The 26,798-nt window shown below is 42.8% G+C and overlaps 1 protein-coding gene across 5 annotated transcripts in view; it reads right to left on the reverse strand.

The window, feature by feature from the left end:
- The window catches only part of bcas3 (BCAS3 microtubule associated cell migration factor), a 458,753-nt gene that overhangs the window by 96,953 nt on the left and 335,002 nt on the right, over positions 1 to 26,798 (reverse strand). The window contains exon 24 of one of the 5 annotated variants that reach the window (XM_054743437.2): positions 11,386 to 11,594. The exons of the other annotated variants lie outside the window; for them this stretch is intronic. Coding sequence (XP_054599412.2) covers positions 11,566 to 11,594 — 29 coding nt within the window. The 3' untranslated portion in view covers positions 11,386 to 11,565. Of the gene's footprint in view, positions 1 to 11,385; positions 11,595 to 26,798 lie in introns of those variants that run through there. 5 annotated transcript variants of the gene reach the window in all.

The raw sequence follows: 26,798 nt of genomic DNA on the forward strand, positions 1-26,798 counted from the left end.
TTCCTGACCAGTCATTGACTATTTTAGGGGCCCAACTGCCAACACCGATGCTTGATTCCAGTCACTCTCCCCTCTAACACTCTCTCACCAGAACACCTTGACCTAAGTGCAACCCACCACACACAGTATCACCCAGGTGTTTAACAAGAAGCAAGTTGATACACATCCGATCTGCCAAAGAGCTGTCCAAACCCCTTCAGGCACGCTGAGCCCTTTTTTTCCGAGCCATATGACTTTCGCCTGGCCTATCGACAGAGCTCCAAGAACCAGAAAGTGGACGATCTCATCAGGCAGTTCACCCATTCCATTCCTACCTCTGAACTCGAAACAATTATGCTCACTGAATTTTTCCTTGCACCCCTCCAATGGTCCCTGGAAAACTACATCTGTTCAGCTCTGCCTTAAGAACCAGCGCCTGCAGAAGGTCCTCCCAACTGTCCTGGTTCAGTGTCACCAGGGGTCATTCATCAAGGTGCACTAGTCCCCCCGTTGGGCCATCCTGTACTCACAAGGACCCTCAATTTGCTGCAGCGAGCCCTCTGATGACTCTCCATGCCCTGAGATGTATGGAAATTCTGCCTGCGACACCTGTACCCAGACCAAACCTCCTAGCTTACAACCGGAGACCTCCAGCTCCTTTGGTAGCGTTTTGGTAGCACTTCCAGGACCCCCCACAGTCAAGCCCACTACAGAGCATCTCCTGGACCATGTTGTGTGTTTGCGTGGACTCCCCATGGATGTGGTGTCTGAGAAAAGCTTGCTATGAGACCCTGCTCCTTCTGAGGCCATCCCTGGGGGGAAGGAGGGTGTATTGTTGGGGATAGGGGTACCACTAGGTGTGCCATTGTAATGTCTGGCAATGATCAGTTTTTAGGTACAGTTTGACCATTCAACAACAGGTCAAAATGGAGACACGAGACTGCATGTGTTCCCTTTAAATCGGCCTGCCTTCACCCCATCAGCTGGAGCTCAGAGCCTCTCTGCAGCTCTGAACACATGACAACGTATTGTCAACAATGATGTTCTCTCCTCAACGTCCAAGCTTCCCTTATCGTTCTACAGGATTCTTCATGCCTCTGAATAAGGAACATTCGCAGCTTGGGTCAGTTGCTAAATCAAAGAATGATTTCCTAAATTAAATATGAACTTCTAAAACTTATAAGCTAGATAATCATTAAATAAACATTTGTTAATTGCTACTTATAATAATTATAATATAATGAAATGCTTTCATTAATCTGTGGTTGAAGTTTGAAATGAATGTTATGTTATGATTACATTGACTGATAGATGTTTCAGCATGTTGATATGACAAGTTCATCACCATTTGCACTCACACCAGGACAAAGTAAAGTTAAATGCATGACACATAGAGAGTCCTTTACCCCAGATCAGAGCATCCTGTATCAAAGAAGGCGTGTTTCTGAGGTTGTCTTGGTAACCATTCCTCAACTTGTCAACCTCTGGTTGGCTACACAAATCATAACATGAGAACATTAAAACTGGATCACTCTGGTGATTCATCGGTTCTTGAGAAAGCTTCAGACCGGCCATCTGAAGCAAAACCTCTTTAACCATCAAAGCTTTTGACACACCGTCAAAACCTTTTGGCACCTGCAAAGCTGATACAGCAAAGGTTCATGCAGAAAAGCTGATATTGTTCCGACTCCGTAAGAGTCCCAGACGCACGGTTCCATCCACCTGTCGTGACTAGGGATGAGTACCGAATTCGGTACTTTTTAAGGTACCGACCGAATTCCATAGTACCGACCGAGCACCGATTCACGTCATTTCAAACGGTGCCTCGTTTCGGTAACCGTCATTCATAACGAGAACTTGCCTAGACAGTAGCGCATGCGCAAGAGCGTTATGTCGCCGGTCCCTGCGAGCTAGTTGTAAACATAGCAGCATGGGTAGAAAGAACGCACGCTAAAACTTGGGTCCACTTCACTAAATGTGATGGGTAACTGGATGAAACCAGCGACAGACAATGATCTAAGTGAGACATCCTCATCTTAATCTTCTCCGGTAGGTAAATAAAATGTTTAAGATAACGTTACCTTGATATGTTAGCTTCCGTTTCGCTAATGGTGCGTTCGCTTTCTCCTCGGAACTCCGAATTTCCGACTAGATGAACATGAACGCGCTCTAAAGTTTGGCTTTACTTTACTAAATGCGACGGGTGATTGGGTGAAGATAAAACCAGTGACAACGATCTAAGTGTGAGGCATCATCGTTTTAATCTGCTCCAGCAGCTAAATAAACTGTTAAAGATAACGTTAGCTTGATATGTTAGCTTCCATTGCCACCGTTATCAGCTAATGGTGCGTTCGCTTTCTCCTCGGAAATTCTAACTTCCCAGTAGGAAAAATCAAATGAAAAAGGACGGTAAAAGGAATGAAGATACACAGTAAATTTAGTTCACAGTAAAGATGTTTGCTTCAGTTTAATTATCAGCTTATAAAACTACAAGGACGATGCTAAAATACAAAAAGTTGTATGTTATTTATCGTGATAAATTCCTTGTAAATGTAATTTTACTTGGCCAATAAATCTGAAATCTGAATCTGAGTCTGATATTTATCAAATATGGTTATATATTGAGAAAAATATATATTTAATTATAAAAGAGAATTAAAATAATAAACACTCAAAAGTATCGAATATTGGTACCGTTAAGTACCGGTATCGACTCGTAGGTACCGGGAATTAGTACCGGATCGATTCAAATGTCAAAGGTACCCATCCCTAGTCGTGACCCGGGACAATTCTGGACTGCAGAAGTCGGTGCTGTGGTCAATCTACTGCATCTGGGTGCCAGAGGTCATCCGACCTCTCTGACCTTCGGATCCACAAAGAGGGTCTCCGAGAACGGGTGAAGTAGACACACAGATTGCGTCTGATGCCTTTTGATAATAATCATCTTCATAGCTTAACGCAAACCAAATTCTTTTACACCCAGAACTCAGCTCTCCTAGATACGGAAGTTCTGATAACATCACATTCACACATAGGTTTCATACATAACAGTAACATGTTAGTTAACTTGTCATGTTTTAATTGTTTGTAAAATAAATTCTTACTTTTATTAACCTGACTCTTTTCTGAATCAAAACGAAGTGTTTACAACCCCTGAATAAATAAACAATCCTAGAATCTTCTGATTAAACACAGTAAAGGTATGGTCATAAGTAGAGGTAATATATATATATATATATACACACACATATATTACCTCTACTTATAACCAATACCTTTACTGTGTTATATATATATATATATATATATATATATATATATATATATATATATATATATATATATATATAAACTCTTAAAGCACTCAATTTCTCAAACCCTACACCATGTCACCCCCATGTCCTCACACACACTCTTACATAAGGATGTCAACCTCACCCGCCTCAGACCGAGGCAATACGCTCGAACATGATTAATCAATTAATCTTTGGGCAGCTCAAGATTCATCCTAACAGAATTAAACAAACCACCAAACATAGCAGCTTAACTGGTCCTCCTCTAGATCATGTTGGTATGATGCTGAAAAAAGGCAAGCAGAAAAATATGAAACCTTTTGAGATGTGATTCGCTACATTATGGTCTGGCCCCGGCTCTTCTGTGTGGAGTTAGCGTGTTCACCTCATGATCACGTGAGTTCCCAACAACTCCTACAGTATTTCCTCACACACCAACAACACGTGGGGTTTATTAGTGATATAACCTTTAGAAGTGAGCATGCTTCTGTGTTGGTCCTGTGACAGACTTTAACCCCCAACACACACGCACGCATGATTATACATACACTCACTCCCTATTCTTTCTATTTGCTTTAGCTACAGCTTTCAGCCTGCAAGCCAGTGAACAGGGCAAAGATACACATTATGATGGTTGGATGTTTGGTATGAAGGTCAATCTGTTTCAAAAAGCACAAACTTGTAGATCTGTTGTGTGTATTTGTACTACATGATGGGTGCTTGAAAACAGAGTGTGTGTGTGTGTGTGTGTGCAGTACAGTGTGAGGAGCTGCACACCAACACCCGTAAACCTTTACGGTACACACACTCACATCCAGTCTTCAAGCCCAGACTGTGTTGTACGGACTCAGACAACACATTTACAAACTTGTGCATTTTGACACATATTAATCGTGAAAATAGTTTCAAAAATCAGATGTGTGAGAGGGAAGCTGTGCAATTGTAATAAAAGAGTTGAGCGTGTGCAGAAACAGATCTGTACACTTGTGTTTACAGACTTGTAGTTGAAAATTTAACAAACACCTCTATTTTATTTCACATGCATGTGAGTTTTTCTTACAGGAACACATTCAGCTTTACAGGTCTACGGGTGTTGGTGCGCAGCTCCTCACACTGTACTGCGCACACGCACACGCACACGCACACGCACACACACACACACACACACACACACACACACACACACACACACACACAGTTTTCAAGCACCCATCATGTAGTACAAATACACACAACAGATCTACAAGTTTGTGCTTTTTGAAACAGATTGACCTTCATAGTTTGGAAATGTAAGGGTAAAAGAATGAGTATGTGACAAGTTTGTGTGTGTGTGTGTGTGTGGTGGTGGTGGGTGTGTGTGTGTGTGGGGGGGGGGGGGGGGTAAAATCAGTGCACAGCTTTCGTGTGTCTCAGACACGTCTATAACAACTTTTGACTCATTGCTCTGCAAGACAGACATTAACAAGCGTGAGACATTGTAGGATTAAAAACAACAAAGGTACATGAAAGTATTTTTAGCGAGGTGAAGTTTGAGTTTTTTGTGTCCAGTAGCCCTCAGAGGGTTAGTCATGTTTGGCCTTCTGCTGCTGCTGTTCTGCTATTGGCTTGTGTAATCAACTGTAGATGAAAAGGTGTGTGTGTGTGTGTGTGTGTGTGTGTGTGTGTGTGTGCGTGTGTGTGTGTGTGTGTGTGCGTGTGTGTGTGTGTGTGTGTGTGTGTGTGTGTGTGTGTGTGTGTGTGTGTGTGTGTGTCTTTTGGCCCTGGGCAGCTCTGTGTGATGGAAAGCAGATCCAGGCTCTGCTTCTTCTCATCCAGCGCTCACAGCATCCTCAAACAACACACACGCACGCACACACGTCCACGCAGGTGCACACACACACACACACACACACGCACACACCCACGCACACAGGTAAGACAACATGACACACAGGACTCCGTGTTGAACCGGACTCAGAGGCTGACCCTAGTCTCTGAAACCCTCTGACTCTGATAAACTCAGCCCTCTGCTGTCAGGCGGTCCACAGCTAGATTATGTTACACCTCTGAGGACCAAAACTTCCTTTCAGCGTTACGTTTGGCTGAGAGATCCAGGGGAACCTTCAGTGAAAAAGGATAAATTCTGTAAGGCAAAACATTCCCATGTCTCATACACACACACACACACACGCACGCATGCACGCACGCACGCACACACACACACACACACAGAGCTTGGTGGTGCTCCAGGGTTGCTGTTTGAAGCAGACCTTTTGCTGCACACGCTGGTACAGACGGTCAGATCTCAGCTCTGCATGGACGTACTTATGAGACGGTAGAGCACGCTGGGATATGAGCTGCGGTGAGTCATAAACTGGGTCCCAACATTTCTGTCATGGCATTCAGGAGGAAGATGCTAAATGAATTCAGTGTTCAGTGTTGGTTTTCACCATGAGAGTTAATATTAGTGATATTTATTTATGAAACAACATAAAACTAATCTAAAATCAGCTGATAAATGTGTTTAATAAATGCCATTTGAAGTTAATCCAAAATGTAAAGTCATGAATTAAAAACAAAAAGGCGTCATAATCCAAATCTAAAGTTATAGTCTTAACCCCTTAAGCCCAGAACACTGATATCAGGTGACTTTCTGTCATGTGATTTCCATTGTGTTGCTGCTCTCTGGGGCTGCATGGGTCCTTGGGTGGCTTCAGGCTGCTCACTGATGTCATTAATGGTATGTTTGTTTCCCTCCTCCCATCTATGGCTTTTTTTTTAAGAGTTTGGGGGAATTTCACCAGACGTTAGCGATAAAGAGTAATGCATTGTACAGGTGGAAATTGCAGGAAGACTCACAAGTCCCAGGAATGGGTAGACTGAATGACAAGTTCCCAGCGCCATTATTTTTCTCGTTCTGAATAACCTTATCTTTAATTAATCTTGCTGCCTGTTTAAGTGTCCCCAACGGTACCTTTTTATCTTATGTGATTTTTTATATTGTGAAATTGCATAGGAGTACTACAATTTAGCATACAGTGTTGTACTTTTGCATTAATTGATGAAAACTGTATTTTATCCAGGATATTATATCGGGTAAAATAGACCTGAAGTTAGTGAAGGTGTTGCTAATTTGAACGTTAGTGTTCTAGGGTTAAAGACCACTCCGTGGTACTGTATGGTATGGTATGGTAGGATTTAGTGCTATAATAGGCTTTAAAATAAATTTGTTTCATTGTCTTTTAATTCTTAAAGTTTCAGGTTCACAACATTTAAAGCTTGCACAGGAGATATAGTCTGGTAATTATTAAGTTATTATTATGTTTAAACTAAAATCTATTTTGTAATCCAACAGTGAAGAACCAGATGAGAGTATATTCAGGAAATGCTAGATGGAGAACAGCTTTGTTTTGCTCTGATTCTTACAAAAATCTTAATTTCCAATAAGGCTGCTCTCACTCACATCAGGTTTTGTTGTCAGAAATTAGAACAAAGTTCTCATATTCTGACCAAAAAGTTGGCATGATGGGCTTAATCTGGGTTCTGTTCACTGAACCTTCAGGCAGGTGAGCTTCTCCTAAAACCAGAACCAGCACAAGGCATCACCACTGTGCCGACAGCTGGCATCAGCTGTTGTTGTTCTGCACACATAGGCTCTAAATCACACATCACTATTAGATATGTTTGCGGAATATAAGGTTTTATTTGCCACTTATAAAAGACTTGGGTCAAACCTCTTCTGGTCACTGGTTTTAATATCAGGAATTTGTGGGCTTTAGTTTTCAGATCCAACAGAAGGAACTAAGAATGGAGACGTTATTGAGACAGTTTAAACCAGAGAGTGTGAAGGGAAAGCAGCCAGGCCTCCTGGCAGACCGCTGCTGTGATGCCTCCGCTTGATAGGAACACACACACACACACACACACACACACACACACACACACACACACACACACACACACACACACACACACACACACACACACACACACACACACACTTTGCCAGGCTGAGAGTTCACCACTTGAGGGCAATGATTTACTCGTCCAAATCCTCCATCTTGTTTGATCCCACAGGGAGCTGGAGCAGAAGTGAGAGCAACGCTAGGTTAGCAAAGTGTGTTTTTGTCATCCTTCCCCTCCCTTTTCTTCCTCTCCAGCTCCTCTGCTTAGGTCGGCCATTCTGTAATTTACGGCTGCCATAAGGCTCGCCGTCGGCCACAAACAGTGTGGGATTATATGAAATGCTGTCTGCCGGCATATTTCACCGCGAAGATCAAACAAAGCTAAGTGATTTCTTTTTCTAAGGGCAATAACTTTTAGAGAAGCTCCTTTTCACGGCCTTGGAGGGAATGACTTCGCATGATCTGGTTCTGAAGAATTCGTCTCAATTTTCTAGATTTTAGCAGGAAGTAATAGTTCTTTAAAAGAAACTTTTTAAAAACTACGAGATGAAATAAAACTTATATCTACATATAAAACTCAATAGATTAAAAAAGGAGAAAAGTTCCTTTACCATGAAAGCATGAAAACTCAGTTTTCTCTGCAGCTTCTCAGCATAAATAAATGAGAACGGTGGAAGAATGTCAGATTCTTTACAAACAGCAGAAACAAGCCTGTTGCTGCTGATTCCAGATCAGTCTCGCGTTTAAAAGAGGATCAGCACGTGGACAGATTCAACATTCCACACATGATGGTTGTTTACACATTTAATTTGTAAAATATTTAATAAAAGTTTAATTTCATTTATTTTGGTTGTAATTGTTTTCTGTGCATTTTCTATTTTTATTTTGCTATTTTCAAAAAACCGAAGCAGATTTAGAATGAAACATGTTTTTTTTTAGATTTTTGAAAGAACAAGATTAAATAAAAATAATCATAAAAAGGTTAGTCAATAGAAAAATGGAGATGGAAACAGCTGCAGTTATAGTAAAATATAGTTTTTGTTACCATTTTGTAGTTTAGCGTTAGTCACAACATTAACGTCAACATGTGTTTGTGGTCAGAATAATCATTTGTGTTCAGTCAGTCCCTTTATTCATCTACAGCAGAGGCATCACACTATTTCACCTATGCTTTAGTCAGAATTACACAGATGAACCAAAACATTATCACAAGTCACAGAAAAGCATAACAGCTGGCATAGAAAAGGGTGGGGGTGTGGATGTGTGTCGTTCTGACTGAGGTCAGATCAGACGGAGCCCTCTCACAGTCTACTGTGGAAATCCAGGCTCTAGGTTGGTGACCTCCGACCTCTTTAAATGTGAAACAATTCAAATATCAATGAAGTTTCATCACAGATGACTTAAAATATCTGTGGCCTCTTTTATGGAGGCTGTCGTGGTTCTTCAGTCCGGACTCAAGTGGACAAATCTAGTTTACCATTCCTGATGTCTTAGTCTGTTTCACACTCAAACACACTCACACTCACACACACACACACACACACACACACACACACACACACACACACACACACACACACACACACACACACACACACACACACACACAAGCCTGATGAGAAGCTACGGTAGTTTTTCTGGTGTCAGCTCTGAGAAAACAGAGTCCAGTTGTTGACGCACCAGATATATGAGTGTTATTCTTCCTCTCTCTCTCTCTTTCTGTGTGTGTGTGTGTGTATTCCTGCTGGGACTCCCCTCAGCTAAACCAAAACTCCTACACCTTCTCTTCCTCTGAACTCCATCCTTCTCCTTCTCTGTCCGACTCTGTGCAGAAGGATTAATGAGCTGCCCAACTCCCCTCCATCATCCTTGTGTTTCTCACAAACCATAGAAGAAGAGGAAGAATGAAGACAGTCCTGTCCTTCGGTCATCATTCATCCCTTTTCACCTTGGGAGTGCACAAAAAAAGCTCTGGCGATGAAAAATAGAGCAATAAAGCAGTTGGGCCATGGTTCTGCTGTGGGAATGTGCACAAATGGCATCATGTGTACGAGTGTCGACACGTGTTGACTTGCTGCCAGTGTTTCCAAACTAGCTGTTTAATTTAAACTATCAGTTTAACTAACATCAAAATATTTCACCATGACGATACAACTATATGATTAAATGATAAACCTTTTTAAATATGATGAAGGTTTCCCAGGTCAATATGAATCAACTTGATTTGATGGTACAATTGGGACACCAGGACCATTTCACTAAAATTCACTAGAATATTATATGACTTATTATCTTCTGATTAGCCCACGCCAGTGTGTTTTCATGCTGAAGTGAGAACGATCACGCTAGCACTCCTCTTCAGTTACATGTGACTTTGATAATTCCAGATAATCAGGACCAATACGGTTTTCCTATCGCTGATACCCTTATGTAGAGGTCACAATCTGTACGTTTACATGCAGCCAGTAACCCTTTTAAAACCCGAATATTCACAATAACCCGGTTCCGCACGGCCATGTAAACACCGCCAAAAGCCCGGATATGCTCATAACCGGGTTTTTAAAAACCCGGTTACTACACCTGGGGTAACCCTTTTCTAACCCGAATGTTTGGTCGTGTAAACACATATCGGGATATCCCCTTCAAAGCGTGTGTTCTGCGCATGCTCTGTTCGCAAGGGATCTTGGTCTTTTGAGAAGCGAGACGTCTTGTATGCGCCAGAACACCGGAAGTAAACAAGTTGGGAGCGAGTCGCGGCACAGCACCACACTTTTGGAGTGACGAGGAAACCTGTCTTCATTGGTCTGGTGAAAAGTATGAACATTATGTCTTTTGTTGACAGCCGAAAGTACAGAGACAGCGAAATATGACGCATATTGCGTCTTGAAGTAGTCCATACGTCCTGACGCTACCCCAACGTCCGCATTTAAATCGGGTTATGCAAGTTAGGGGTAACTCTTTCTATTTATTATGCTTGTAAACGGGTTATTCTGATCAACTCAGAAACCCGAATACCGACCTTAACCCGATCATAACCCGGATATTGGCTGCATGTAAACGTAGTCACTCATTCTCTGCCTTTTCTACACACTAAAACTCCACACTATCAAAGGGGACCTAGAATGCGGTTAAGCTGAGTTAACGGAGTCCTCTCACAGTCTACTAGAAATGATCCCGGATGGACCTGACAACCCTCCAGTTATTTGACGACTCGCTCTACCTTCTAAGCTACTGCTGCTAGGGATGAGTACCGAATTCGGTACTTTTTAAGGTACCGACCGAATTCCATAGTACCGACCGAACACCGATTCACGTCATTTCAAACGGTGCCTCGTTTCGGTACTGCCAAGACAGTTGCGCATGCGCAAGAGCGTTATGTCGCCGGTCCCTGCGAGCCCGTTGTAAACAGAGCAAGCATGGTAGAAAGAACGCACGCTAAAACTTGGGTCCACTTCACTAAATGTGATGGGTAACTGGGTGATGAAACTAGCGACAGACAACGATCTAAGTGAGACATCCTCATCTTAATCTGCTCCAGTAGGTAAATAAAATGTTTAAGATAACGTTACCTTGATTTGTTAGCTTCCGTTTCGCTAATGGTGCGTTCGCTTTCTCCTCGGAACTCCGAATTTCCGACTAGAAGAACATGAACGCGCTCTAAAGTTTGGCTTTACTTTACTAAATGCGACGGGTGATTGGGTGAAGGTAAAAACCAGTGACAACGATCTAAGTTTGAGGCATCATCGTTTTAATCTGCTCCAGCAGCTAAATAAACTGTTAAAGATAACGTTAGCTTGATATGTTAGCTTCCATTGCCACCGTTGTTATCAGCTAATGGTGCGTTCGCTTTCTCCTCGGAAATTCTAACTTCCCAGTAGGAAAAATCAAATGAAAAAGGACGGCAAAAGGAATGAAGATACACAGTAAATTTAGTTCACAGTAAAGATGTTTGCTTCATTTTAATTATCAGCTTATAAAACTACAAGGACGATGTTAAAATACAAACTTGTATGATATTTATCGTGATATTTATCAAATATGGTTATATATTGAGAAAAATATATATTTAATTATAAAAGAGAATTAAAATAATACTCAAAAGTATCGAAAATTGGTACCGTTAAGTACCGGTATCGACTCGTAGGTACCGGGAATTAGTACCGGATCGATTCAAATGTCAAAGGTACCCATCCCTAACTGCTGCTCCAGGTGCTAATGATAGATGACCCGCAATTGTATAGCTCCTTTCAGAGTCATAGGACTCCAAAGCGTATCATTCCTCCATTTACACACACATTCACACACTCTTAGCTAAAATGAAACACCAAGCCTTCAAAAAGGACAAATAAAAACTGATCACCTTTTGAATAAAGTTAAATGAGCCATTGGTATCAAGAATTCACATTTGTTCATGTAAGATTAAAGATGGACCACTGACCTGTTTGGATCCATTAGGAGTTCCCCATCAAGACAACATGCAAGACACAAAAAAGATCACATAGGTGAGGTGGCAAACACATGTTTATAGGCCACACCAACAAATCACAGGCTAATTGGTTTTCCTCTACATGTGGTGACAGGCCGGCTCTGCAGGGAGCCAGGAAAGCCACTGTGGTAGAGTGTGTGTCGTGTCTAGACCCCTTTAGCACCTCATCACCTTTGACCCAATGGAGCTGTCGTGTTTAGAATAGGATTACCATTGCATTGTTTTAAAATACAGCTGAGGCACAACTGCGTTGCTGTACAAATGCAAAAAATCCCCTCTAGTTTGAAACGTCTCAGTTGGCTCTTCTTCTCAGGCGAGAATCAGAAACCTTGGTGTCTGCTCTGATAGTCACTGTCCCTTGGCAGACTCTGTAAAAACGGCTCTCTTCATCTGAGAAACATTGCCAAATTAGGACCAATTTGATCAAACTCTGACCTCAAACTGGTGATATGTGCTTTAATTTCTTCTTGTTTTGATTGCTGTAACTCTCTTTTTACTTGGCTTAGGCCACCAAATCAGTGGCCTAGTGGTATGAATGTCTGACCTAATCATGGGTTAAAATCCATGGTTGGATCATGCCAAAGATTTTAAACCTGGGACCCAATGTCTCTCCGCTTGACATTCAGCATTAAAGGGTTCGATTGGGTGGTTAAACCACCAAAATGTTCCCGAGCACAGCTGTGTCTGCAGCTCACCGCTCCCCACGAGGATGTGTCAAATGGGGAGAACAAATTTCCCCACACACCAGTGTGTGTGAGACAACTAATGGAACTTTAATCTTTAACAAATATGCCTTGAACCATTTTCAAATGGCCTAGAATGCCGCTGCAAGGCTTTTCTCGCAGACCATCCCACATTACGCCTTTACTGTCCTCCCTGCACTCTCTCGCAGTTAAATACAGAATCGACTTAAAACTTCTACTTTTGACCTACAGACCTTACATTACAGCATGGTCGGGCCCCAAAGTATGTTAGTGACCTATTGACTCCATTAGAGATGCACTGAAAATTCAGCCACCAAAACCCTTCGACCAAAAATGACCCAAAGGTGCACTTTTGGTTTTCAGCTGAAACATCTAAATCACCGAAACAGGCCGTCAGGTGAACTTCGCTTTCATTTCTTCTCACTCTGCCCTCATGTGACAACTTGCTCTTCGCTTCATAAAAGTAAAGTTTTCCCCCTTTAGTAAATTTAGTAAAAGCTGTTTTATTACGATTATGTGATGCACTTTTACTTTCAGTTTCACATCTACCGCCTCTGCCCGGCTTCCTCCCGTGTTTTACATTCCTGCTACGTCTGTCAATATTAGCGGTGTTTTCCCCATCCTTACGCCCACCATGTCCTGAACACGCTGAAATAAGCTCTGGATCACGTGCAAGCTTGCTTTTACTCTCATGAAGCCCACAGACTCTGTTGCTGTGCGTAGCTGCTGCGTCACTTTCCTTCTCACTGGACAAGTGAGTATCTTCATCTTCATCAGAATCAGTCGGCCATTACCAAACAAAGAGTTTTGTCAACAAAGAACAGACCAGTCAGCTTTGTAAGTTTCTCCTCTCTAATATATATTAATATTCACTCTCTGTATGCTCTGCTCCTCCTCTAAACTCAGAAAATTTCAATAGAAACACCCAAAAGTGTTGCTCAGATTGAAGTTACACATCTCCATTATCTTCTGGTGTAAAGTAGTAACTTCATGAGGGATTCTTTTTGCAGCTGTGGCTCATTAAACACAGTAATAATAATAATAATAATAATAATAATAATGCATTGAACTTATATAGCGCTTTTCTAGACACCCAAAGACGTTTTTCACACTCTCTCACATTCACACACTGCTAGTGATGGTAAGCTACTTGTAGCCACAGCCGCCCTGGGGAGGTCTGACAGAGGCGAGGCTGCCATTTGGCGCCGTCGGCCCCTCTGTGACTTTGTAGCTAAAAGGGTTAATTTTACAGTCCTAATGCTTTGGTTCTAATTATTAACATCATAATTTCTTTCAAAGGTTCGGTTTTCAGCCTTGTTTTCCTCATTTTCAGTTTTGGCCAAGAATTTTCATTTCAGTGCATCCCTAGACCCCATACACCCATGGCCACTTTCCACCGGTCCGCAGGTCAGCAGGAAACACACTTCAAGGACTGGAATTCTTAGATAGAAAGTTAAAGTTTCAGGAGGTAACACATCTGAATACAACACCGTGGTTGAGTCATTTCACTACTTATCACACTACATATGTGTTCATGTTTTACAACTTCTAGATTATGAACACTGACAGTAAAGTAGCCCTCAAGATCCAGAATGCACCGAGAAAGGCCCGGTGGATTTTGTGGCTCCACCCCTTTCCCGTGGGTGTGTGTAGTTGGCAGTAGATGACCTATCATGCAGTTCTGGCTCAGGTGGCAGTCAGGTGATTAGACTCAACCTCCTGCATACATGAAACTCGTATTCCTAATAAAACATATGAGACTAGTGGCGTAAACATCACTCTATCATTCTCCTGACCAAAACAGAACCAAACCACATCTCACCTGGAACCCTGGCACTAGCTTAGACTTATTGCTGCTTCTACGAGAGGTGTTGGGAGTGGCAGGCTCAATAAAAGTCTTTTAGGTCAGAACACTGACAGGATGCATAGAAGGAAACATGCCCTCCACTGGGTGATGGCTTCCCCCCAGAGCAGTCAGACCACCAAGCACTGGGAGCCCGGTGACAAGAGCTTTGATTATTATGCCTGCACTCCCTGCCAGGGCTAAATTTAAGTGTTCCCATAAAGTCCAGAAGAAATAAGACTTGGGAATGGCCTGGCCTGTGTCTGTGTGAACTGAATGTGTGTGCGTGGTTAGGGTCTCTTCTGGTCAGCGCTGTCGCACAGTCCGAGGGATAATAATAGGATGCGCTACAACTAACTGAGACCAAAGCTGGACTTCCCACGTCTCCCACTCACTGGTGCCACTTCTGTTATTCTCTAAACACTTTCCGCCCCCCTCAACCCCCCCTCGTGCAACTTATTCCTTCTGCTCATATCCCATGGCTTGCCTACATAAGGCACCTCCCTAGTGCATAAAGAAAACTGTATGAAAGATCAGGACATCACAGACAAGCCCACATCTCCCAAGGAAATGTGAAGTTTTTGTTTATGTTTGATTAAAAATAACTTTGGGAAGAAGCTGATCAATACGTTCCCTGTGACTTGGGGAGGGAAAATAGAAAGGAGGTGGTGGAGGAAGCAAACAGAGGGGAAGGGACAAGCGTGAGAAATTTGACGACATTAGAAATGTGTGTCTGTTTGCATGTGACGGGTTGCTCTGAGTCATTCCCATGGCCTCATACAGTAGCCCTGACACTGCTACCGACTGCCCTGATGTTTTAACACTGACAAAATGGCTGCCTTACACAAATAGCAAGGCAGTAAATGTCTTAGACGAGATGTTGGGACCAACGTTTGCTATATAAAGGCCTAGGGAGCACTGCAAGGTCATTTCTGCATGTGCTTTCCTTGGCTTCTTTTAAAGGAGCTGCTTATGGTTTCTGTCAGAGATGCACGTCCATTTTTCACCCCATTAACAACTATCATTACCAGTCCAACTGGAGGCTATAATTGGGCCAGCTCTGGAAAAGAGTTGTCAAAACACAATTAAATTCCAAACTATGGTGAGAGAGAACACAGAGAATGGCCATAATCATATTGCAGGCTTTCCTTTCCCCAAAATAGGAAAGAAAAACACGAAAACCATTATTTTACATTGGAAGGGTTTGAAGGGGGATTACACAGCCGGGTGATCTGAGCGGACTCAACGATAGGGCTACTGAAAACATAACAAATAGTCACTCTTGGTGTCAGGGATGAAAAATGGACACATTAGAAGCCCTGTCTCAGGATCAAAAGCTAAAAGCTTGAGACAGTCTTCATTTCTTGAAATAGAGACATGCCTGCTAAGGGCCTGACAGAAAAAGTATTATGGCACAAAGGGTTCAAGATGGATAAATTCCTAATTCTATGCTTCAGCAGGAGCTGCTTTAACAAAAACCAATGTTTTGAACTGAATCAGTCTGCACATGTTTAATAAGGCACATTAGTGGATGTTAATCCTTCCATCTTGTTTACCACACAAATTAAACAGCATTAACGGCATATTAGCAGTTCCTTACTTACATTATTAAACTAGCCCATGGTTCTTCATTTATTCAGTTGGAGTTGCAAAACAAAGGAAGAACTAGGGTTGCACAATATATCGTAAATATATCGTTATCGCAATATCAGCATGCACAATGTGCATATCGCAAAGCACAGATAAATATCGCAATGAAGGGTCAGCTCAAATGTTTGCTACACATAATGCATTCTGTCAATCAAATGAAAGCATTATGTTTTTTTTTAACAACGCAAATAGAGCTCTTCACCCACTTGGCCAATCGGGTGGGTTCTCATTGGTCAGACGCCCGCCCCCGAGGCGGACGGCACTTAATTTTGATGGTTAGGAAACACCTGAGTTAGCTTTGCCTCTTTCTGATTTTCCCGGGATCCACAGTCTTTTCTTCATTTTCTTTTTCCCTTTCCTCATCTTTTACTTTTCTAATTTTTATGATTTTTTAAATTTCTTTGCTTTTGATTATTTTTGTTCCCGAGTTAAGTTTTTATTTATCGCAAGTAATATCGTCATCGCAATATTAATCACTGTTATCGAATATCACAGGTTTCCCTAATATCGTGCAGCCCTAGGAAGAACAGTGACTTTCTGTCTCTGAAAACCTCTTTTAAATTTTTATTTGAAAGAAGGCTTTTGTCATAAGTCATAGGTGCTTTTTATTCCTCGTAAAATCTGTTTCCACACAGACTTTCAAGCAGCTAAAGAATAAACACCCTTCAGCATAGTGAGGGATTAACAAGAGGGCATCGTGTTACCAAAGTTTTAGCAAATGATCCCGTTATAATTCTATACGTAGAAATTAAATCCCAAAGGGTAACATGAACATTATAGTAACATGGGTGGGAGGAACAGCTCCCTCCATCAGAACCAGATTCTTTTACTGGACTTTAATGGCCAAGGCACTGGAATTGCTAACCTACTGTTTAAAGTTCTAAGGTTTGATGTCCGTTCTTTTGTTTCAGTCTCAGCACTGATTTGTTGAGAGTCATCAGGAGGAGGTAGACGTGCTGGAGCACACCTGGGCAGGTGGACAGTTGTTCATAGGACAAACACCAGAACTGCAGAACCCCAGAACGCGCGAGAGTCCTCTACAATCACTCATAACATCAATTTAACATCTGCATGTTTCTGTCAGAAAAATAGTCACAGCACCTGGACACAACCTGCACGGAAACCCCCACATCGACTCAGACTGGAGACCAGCGAGGTCACAGAGCTACAAGTGAGTTTATTAACTGGAATCTGGGATACTTTTAATGTGTCAGTAGCATCTACTTTTTATACATCTACAGTACATGTGAACCAACAGGTCATCTCTGAAGGTAGTACAGTTCAAACTGGTGTGTGTGTGTGTGTGTGTGTGCGTGCGTGCGTGCGTGCGTGCATGCGTGTGTGTGTGTGTGTGTGTGTGTGTGTGTGTGTGTTGACAGAAAGCAGAGGAGGCTGGGCCGTGGATGGGAGTCGCAGGCTTCTCTGCCTCTGTAATCTGGTCTGATTTATAGAAGCTAGTCCCTGCTTTCCCCTTCAACCTCCACACTCACACACTGGGCCTCCTCCATTGGAGACAGCCTGGCGTCCACACACGCACACACACACACACACACACACACACACGCACGCACACGCATGCACACGCACACACACGCATGCACATATCCAGGCAGCACTGCCTCAGTTGCACAGTAGTTCATGCAACCAAAGCTCACAGACCTGCTGCTGAACCAAATCAACAGCAGATAATCAACTTAAATGAAGAAAGGCTTGAACAGCCAACATGTGAAACTCTTCTATCAACAGGAAGGGCTGATTATTACACCTGTTTTGTCAGATTACTAAATGACACGCTCATATTCAGGTGTGACTGATGTCCCTGGGATTCAGACTGGTTTGTTGATGGAACAGAAACATCTGAATAGTTTATAGTTTCTGTCGGAACCAAAGGCCACAGCATCTACAACCCAGACTAAAGCTAAAGCCACACAGTAAACAAACAAAGACACAACAAAGACACGACACTCACACATTGGGCCAGCAACCCAGGAAACCTCCGTGTGTGTGTGTGTGTGTGTCTATATGAGTGTGTACTATGAATCAGGCTGTAAGGACAGGTGTTTACAGTGAAGTTGGGTTATCTGTCTCCATTACACCACCACCGCTCAGCCTCCCAGGGCCATTATCTACTCAGACCTGCCTAAACACACCCAGACACAGGAAGCTCAACAAGCCAACAGCAAGACCCTCTACACAAGGCTGTGGCGTGGACACCTAATGAGGCTCTCTGAGGTCTGGGGTCTTGACACAGCCCAACGCCCAAACAGAGATGACAGAAAGAGCAGAGTTTTATTAAGCAACTGCTCGTCTTTGATCTGCGTCGCAGCTGTTCATCACACTAAACATCTACGTTTACTCAGCAGCAACTAATTCTTACTGTTGTTACTGCAGCGACTGCAGGAGACCAAATCTGACCTGGGGTCAGTTTAACATCCTCTTCAGGAGGTCAGATTTTGTGATGAAGCACAGTGAGCTGCTTCCTTATCAGTTTTAGCAGACAGCGTTCCAGTGGAATCATTTAAATCCTGCATGACACACACACCGAGTCAGATCAGATAGGGTGTGTGCGCCTTGGCCACATTTCTGACCAAGAACACGTGCATGTAATGTGTTTACTTATCAGTCATTAGTTGTTAGTGGAACCTCCCTTTTCAGACAGACAACGGGGTTCCTTCCTGATTACACTCGGACAGTTCACACATAATCTAACCTCCTAAAGCGACTCCTTCTTGGACATGTTTAGATCGCTAGTGTAGCATCATGTTTAGCACTAAATAAATAAAAAGAAAATTCAAATGACAAAATTACACAAAAAATATTTCATTTTAGAATTCAACCACAGATAAACTACACTGTACTATTCTTCACCTGTCTCCCTCCAGCTTCACCACTCTCCCAACAAACCAGGAGTCTTACAACGGACCTGTTTTCAAATAGACCGTGTCAGTGAACATGCCTTTGACTTTATGCACATATTCGTTGGACAGTTTTGACTGGTGCTCCTTCACGAAGACCACTTGTGACCAGGCGTCTGTGGATGTATCTGCTCCCACAGGTTCCTGCCAGCGCTGAGCTGACGACACTGCTGGAAATCTGTCCGTTTCACGGTAGGTCACCATGATGGGTTTTTCATCTGCTGCACTGGGGCTTCTTGGCCGACCACTTCATCTACGGTTCTTAACTGTCCATTTCTTTCAGCTTCTTGAAAAAAGCTTCAACAGCACATCCTGAAACCTCAGTCTGCTTTGAACTGCTTGCCTGGGAGAAACCTTGCTGCTGTTCTCAGTCCTGCCATTAAACTGTCTTCCTCTGCCTGACCTTGGTGGCAGTTTTCCTTCCTCACCAAGTTCAAACCCTCCACCAAATGTTTCTGTTAAACCCGTTCACTTTGTTTTAATCTGAATTTTAAAATGATGATCATTAATTTGTGTTTGGTGTATTTGGTAATCACTCACCCAACTTCAGTCCTGCTAAATCTCAACTTGTGCATTGGTCCCAAAAACAACCGAGGCTCTTTAGAGGCAGTATTTACTCTGATATATGTCCAAGTCTTATTTGCTGGGTTGTTTACTAACATTTTGGAAACACTAACATTTATACAGATCTTAAAACCTCTGAACAGCGCTCTTTATTACTGAAGTGATGAGAAACAAATGAATGTCCACCTGTGTAATGCCTGGTCCTCTTCATGACACGCAGTTCTAAATCATCCGCGACTGACCGTGGGAATGTGCTGCTTTTCCTCAGTCAGTCACCTCCATATGTTTCATTCATGTGTTCATCTCCCTGTTGACTGCAGGAATGTTATTCATTGTGGATTTTCACTTCCACCGACGGCATTCTGGTGCTCTAATGCCTTTTCTGTCTTATCCACAGTTTTGGTTTTGATTTTTTAACTTAAATGTGTCAAATCCACTTTTTACATACTTTTTTTGCTGCCTCGAAACACTCAAAGCATGAGTAAAAATCACCCGTCCATTGTGGCAGATTTTGCTGTCAGGAAACGTATGCTCCTACTAGCCATTTCAAAATGTCCCTTATTGTGATGTCACAATAAGGGACATCGACAGAGCTGGGTTCCCCCTGACTCCCCCGTAACTCAAACCCTGGGTGGGTGTGGTCAGCAACAGCTTGTTTCCTCAAAGTGAAAGAGGCCCGAAACGGCTCCTTCTGGAAGGTTCTGAAACAGTCGAGAATAAAGCTGCTGAAATCGCTTTATGAGAAACAGATTTTGCTCAAAGACTTTTATTAACAGCAACTTTACAGCAGCTATTGTCACAGAACTAGTTCTGACTTTCACTCAAATGTCTGGCTGCAGTCTTAACAGAAAAACACCTCAGATCCAACAGGCGTGGTAAACGGAGCTCTGAGCGTAGCTAATACGCTTTCATTCCGTGTGGTAGCATCTAATCAGAGCAGAAAGATGGAAGTCAGAAAGCACTTCGGGCTGTTCTTGTTCCTGCTTTTCACAGACTTCTCGGTGTTCAATTTTTCACATCTTGAAGAGTCAAATAAGTCTGTGTGCAACTGAGTCAACAGACAAGAGTCACTTTCAAGAAAACGTAGACAATGATACATGAGTTTAAAGTTCAGGTTTTTTTCTTAAACAGCTGAATGCAGATTGGTGCAGATTCAGCAAACAGAAACGTCCGACTCTCCTTGGACGTAAACAAGAAACAGGCCGGTCTAAAAGTAACACGAGGATGCTCAGTCTGAAAAACGTCTACAAAGGTTGAGCTGATTAAGTCAGAAATATGCATATCTGAGGTCTGAAAGTCAGATTAGTCTGCTTGTGTGGTAACTGTGTGGGAGTGTAAACATTGTGGCAACCCCCAGGCCAGGTACTGTCTGGTCTGGTATATGAGGTGGTACCACCAGCCTCCCACAGCCTTTTAATTACGAGCAAAGGTGGGGGGAGCCATTTTAATGAAAATGGTCCACATCATAAAAGCAGCTTTGACCAGGTTCATCCACAGTTCAGACTCGAGAACAGTAAACACGCAGATAATATTCACTGGACCTTTCAAGAGTGCAGACACACCGGATAAGATTAAAAACAGCTCTGATCTCGTGTGGGGAAAGTGGACCGCAGCTTTAACTTTTACAGGGAATATTTAGACAAAAAGACTTTAATAGAAAACAATTAAAACAAAGAAATAAAGTGTTTTGTAGAAAATGAGCCTGTGATCATTATGAAACATGAACCAGTAAAACATAATTAAAACAGATTAAAGTAAAAGAAAAGCAAATAAAAACGTATTTCACAGATCTGGATCAAATAGAAATCCGTTAAAGGAAAAACCTACAACAATTAAAGTTAGTGTAAACAGCTACGAATAACATGTGGTTCAACAGAACTGTAAACTGGTCTGAACTAAAATGGTGGAATCCTGACAGGTGCGCCACCTTTTGAGGCAGTCATGTTGTCTCTGTTACTTTTGGTGGGGCGTCTCACCTGTCCACAGGTATTCCGGCCCGCCGCTCACGAGCAGGCTGCCTGGGCTGGCTCAGGTCTGACGAGTCCCTTCAGATGTTTTAGCCCATTCCACAGATGTTCAACAGGATCTTGATCCGGGCTAATAGAAGACCACTTCAGAATACTCCAATGTTTGGTTCTGATCCAGCCTTGGAGGTTCTAGCCCTTAGCAACTTTGAGAAGGTCTATTAGCCTCTAACTGCTTGGAGATTGTCTTGTCTGCCATGTTGAGTGTGGTACACGCTCTGATACCTAACAGCACTATGAGTACCATTCAGCCTTTAATAAGGCATTATTGTTATCTTCATTATCATGAAGAACCATCATTCACAAGAAACATCTGATCTGAATTTGACTTTCATTAACTGTTACCCAACTTTACTTTCAGTTTCAAGTTTTTCCAGTGAGCGTGAACAAGACCGTACCAACTAGATGATCCACCTTCAACTCTGAAGATCACCAACAGCCTCTTCAGGTTTAAAATAATATCCATCTCAAAAAGCACAAGTAGATTCATCAAAAACTTTAATAAGATGAATGGTGATGATGTATACGATTGGATCCTATTTACATCCATCTTTTAACATGACTGGCCTGACTCTTAAGGATGGTTTTCATTATAAACCATCTCAGAATGCAGAATGAAGTCGGAGGATCACTCTGGAAAGATGCTGCGATACATGAACATAATGCTGTCTCTTCTGATTTAATGGCAGTAAGTGGATGTACAATGGAAGTCTGATGAGAAGCACAGCTTGTTTCAGCACCACTCATCATGGAGGGCGACATTAGCCTAGCCTAGGGTGCACTATTATTTCATAAACAGATCACAATGAATGGATGAAAGGAAGATGGAGAGGCATGGGAAGGAGAGTGACAAGCAGAGTTCAGCAACAGCCTTACACATTAATATCTATCCATCCTGTTTCTCCGTAGCATCAGCTTTCAGATGGAGGGAGGGAGGGAAACCTAATGAGTGGGAAGCTGCCTGGAAGCCACTGACCTGAAGCAGGATTAGGGCTACAGTAAGTGTGAGTGTGTGTGTGAGTGTGTGTCCACGGGGGGTCAGGGAAAATGCAGTATCCTGGCAGGACATTGGGGACTCAGTTCCCAGCAGCGGCTCTCCTGCTCAGGCTCCAGAAGTCTCTCCCTGCTGGGTCAGTGCTGCCTTCCTCTGGGGCATTCCCACTTTTTCTCAGGGCTGTGCCCAGCTCGCTCTGACTCTCTCTCTCTCTCTGCCAAATGACCCAGAGTTCGGCCACTCGCTTCCCTTATCTGTCCTTTCCCAGGGCTGTGGTATTTTATCCATGTCACCCGTCTCTGTCTGTCACCCTCTCTGCAGCGTGATGTAGACTGTGTTAGTCACATCATCTAAAGGATGAGAAATTAGGACAAGAGCACATCGCTGTGTGAGGCTCTTCACACCAGATCCCACAAATGAGTATGGGAATATATGTAAATGTTTACCAGTGCGGTGATGTAAGTCAGAATGTAATGATGGTTTTATTTATCAACGGTAGTATTTTATCATATATCGTGCCTATTGTTGCTCTGGAAGATGTAAAATAGCATGATAGAGCCCCTTTAAAGAGACAATGTGTAGTTTTCACCATTAGTCTATGGAAATAACCATTGAAACGTTGAAAATAAGTAAAATGACGTCCAGTTGTTGAAAAATATTGGTGGCTTTGTACCATATAACAAAAAAAATAAAAACATTTCTAAAATACATTAGGCGCAGGTATAGCATCTTTGGGGGACGCAATATTAGATGCAATGTTTCCTTCTGGCCGGCTCTGGTTCCTGCACCCGTCGATGACCTCACACTTGATGATTAGCTGGACGTAACTTACTTACTTACGGAAGTTTGTTTAAAATCTGATTAAATGTTTATCATCGTCTTGTCTCGTCTACTTCCGCCTATCCGGGTCCGGGTTGCAGGGGCACCATCCCAACTTGGGAGTTCCAGACCGTCCTCTCACTGGCCACCTCCACCAGCTCCTCCGGTATGACCCCAAGGCATTCCTGGGCCAGTTCGGAGATGTACTTTCTCCAAAGTGTCCTGGGTCGACCTGGGGGCCTCCTGTCGGCAGGACATGGCTGAAACACCTCCCTGGGGAGGCGTCCAGGAGGTATCCTAACAAGAAGCCCAAGCCACCTTAACTGACTCCTCTCGATAAGGAGGAGCAGTGGCTCTACTCCAAGTCTCTACCGAATGTCCAAGCTCCTCACCCTATCCCTAAGGCTGAGCCCAGCCACCCTGTGGAGAAAATTCATTTCAGCCGCTTGTATCCGCAATCTTGTTCTTTCGGTCATTATCCAAAGCTCATGACCATTGGTGAGGACTGGGCAGTAGATGGACTGGTAAATCAAGAGCCTTGCTTTCCGGCTCAGCTCCTTCTTCACCAGAACAGACCGCTTCAGCGTCCCCATCACTGCGGACACTGCCCCAATCTGCCTGTTAATCTCCTGCTCCCTCCTTTCCTCACTCGTGAACAAGACCCTGAGATACTTGAACTCCTCCACCTCAGGCAGGACCTCTCTCCTGACTCGGAGTTGGCAAGCCGCCCTTTTTTTCCTCGTGAAATCACCACCTTATCGTGTTGGAGGAAAATGAGTCACCTAAGGCTCCTAGGAGCTATGCCGTCTGGGGCACTTTGTGCCCTTGGTAGGGTCAGCCATGGCAAATTGGCCCTAGGTGAAGGGTGAGACAAAGTGTGGTTCAGAAGACTCTTCATGGAAGTGAAATCAAATAGCCAGAGTACCCAGCCAAGAGGGTTCCCGGGGTCTCACCCTGGAGCCAGACCTGTGGTTGGGGCCCGTGGGCGAGCACCTGGTGGCAGGGCTTTCGCCCATGAGGCCCAGCCTGTACTGGATACATGGGCTCATCCACCTGTGGACCCACCACCTGCAGGAGGAACATGAAGGGTCCGGTGCAATGTGGATTGGGTAGCAGACCAAGGCGGGAGCTTTGGCTGTCTGATCCCCGGACACAAAAACTGGCTAAATATTCATCATTTAATCGAAATTTAATTAAAAGTTGATCATGATTTAGACCTAGTTTGTATTTTCACTGGTGATAGGGGGCAGTATATACCTAAATCATTGCAAGCAAGCATTACTTTTGTCTTCAAGTACAACCTTAACAACAGATGGCCAATAGGGTAAAAAAATCCCTGGGAATGCAACCTCCAGCAAAGTGACAAGCCCATCAGACTCCCTTTCATCACTGGCAACAAGTGAAGAGGTAAATGTGTAAAACAACAACATTTATGAATGGTGAAAGTTTTGCAACCATTTGTTGTAAATCAGTAAATGTGTTTTGTCTTCACAGGCTTCTGTAAAAGAAAACATGGCATCTAATATGGCGTCGCCCAGAGACAGGGTGTTTCTCAATGCCAAGGAACCTTTCCCATGATGTCTTGGTCCCACCCCGGTTGCCTAGGAGATATGTCATCAGGAACCACCAAGGAGTGTTCCAGTATTCAAGTTCTACAAGGCGTGGTTTCCCCCTTTGTTAGCCATTTAGCTAGCTGAGAAAGAATACACGGGAGGTGTCTTGTAGCCAAGCCTAGGTCAAAACTCCCAGAATACACAGCGGTATTTTCAAAAGGATGGCGGATCAGAAGCCAGCAGCTAATTTGGGGGCAAATTTAAAGTTTAAATGTAAGTTAACTCATTTAAAATGGTTTTTTAAGAAGTTATCTATGGTTGGTTGGTTGCTTATTAGTTGCGGCTTCGGTGGCTAGCGGGTAGTAACTCGATTATATATTTAATTTAACAAATATATACACTATTTAAAAAGTAAAAGGCTCGTTATATATTTATATTGAAACTTATACGTATAAAATATAATGTTATCTTTCATGTCACGTGACGTTACGTGACCGTTGCGAAAGCCGTTCTATTTAACCATTTTCTTTGACCAAGGAAGAACAGTGTCCTTTTAAGCAAGGCGCCTGGCCTCACAAGACATTGCCTCGCGAGGCCAGTCACCTTGACATTGAGAAACACCCTTAGACCCACTCCCACGTATTTTAGAACAGATTTCTATGGTTATATGTTATGAAACTGCCAATTTGTTTCAACAGCTGGGCATCTTTTAATTAATTTACAACATTTTGATGGATATTTCCAGAGATTAATAGTAAAAACTACACATTGTCACTTTAATATAGGAAATAGGGGTAGAAGACTGTTTTCACGTTTAGCCTACATATTAACCTCAGAGTGATGGACAATTTGACAAATATAACAAGTTAAAAATGATTCTCAGTGAACGTGGTCTTTATTACGTGACTTCAAACATTTCATTTAACTTTTTATCTCAGAATTCAATGAAAGTTCACATTAGAATATTTTCATTAACTACAATATTTAAAGCATAAATAAAATTCTGGTTTAGTTCCACAGACTAGTATTGTTAAGCTTTTTTGTACCTGAACATGTTGTTATACACATAAATAATAGCTGTTAAATATATTAACGCCATTGCCACTAACTTTAGTTTCATTAGAAACGGCCAGATTTACACCAAAAACATTTGCTTATTTAAAAATCACTGAAACATTTTAGCCCAACAGGTTCCACAAGGTTTCCTGTTGTGAACATTATGAATACCATGAAATAAAGGTGAAACACAACCAGGAGACATTTCAGAATAATCCGATCTGTTTCTGGGTGGATGAGAAAACGAGGGGATAAGAGGTGGAGGGCTTTTCACAGCGAGGGCAAAGCGCTAAAAGAGTTACGTTCCCATGCTAGCTTGTGTTTACCCTGAGCTATTGCTGCTCACTCACACATCCAGAGTTTACCCTGTTGGACTTCTTCCTGGTAATTTCTTATCCCTCCCCTCCCAATCTATCTACCCCCCATCCCCCTTCTTGTCCCCCCTCTAGAGTCTGATAGGGTTATGTGAACGGCCAACAAGGAGGGCTGAGAAAAGACTAGAGGAGTGTGAAAGAAGAGAGAGATACTGTGGGGTCATCACTAAGCCATCATATTCCCTGTTAAGGGCTAACTGTGCTGTATGTGTGTGTGTGTGTGTGTGTGTGTGTGTGTGTGTGTGTGTGTGTGTGTGTGTGTGTTCAGCTGCTTTCCTGAAAATGAGTGTGCATGTCTGAGTGGGTGGTGAAGCTTGGACATTCCACTGAACAAATGTGTGTGTTAAGATGGCAGGGACGTGTGTGTGCAGATGTATGCTGCTACTATAAAGTCCTTATACAGATATGGTCAATAAACAGCATGCGTTGTGAAGTCTTCCTCCAGATGTGATCATTAGTCAGACACTGTTCTTATCTCTGAACACACACACACACACACACACACACACACACACACACACACACACTTAAATTTGTGTTTAGAAAAGTTTCTGAGTGTAATGTACTGGACGTGTTGATGAGAGATGGTGCAAATCTAAAAATGTAGAGGCAATGAGCTTGAGTGGAGTACAGTAACTAAACAAACAGTAGAGGTGGGTG

This window comes from Nothobranchius furzeri, chromosome 13 (genome assembly GCF_043380555.1).
Source record: "Nothobranchius furzeri strain GRZ-AD chromosome 13, NfurGRZ-RIMD1, whole genome shotgun sequence".
Lineage (NCBI taxonomy): Eukaryota > Metazoa > Chordata > Actinopteri > Cyprinodontiformes > Nothobranchiidae > Nothobranchius > Nothobranchius furzeri.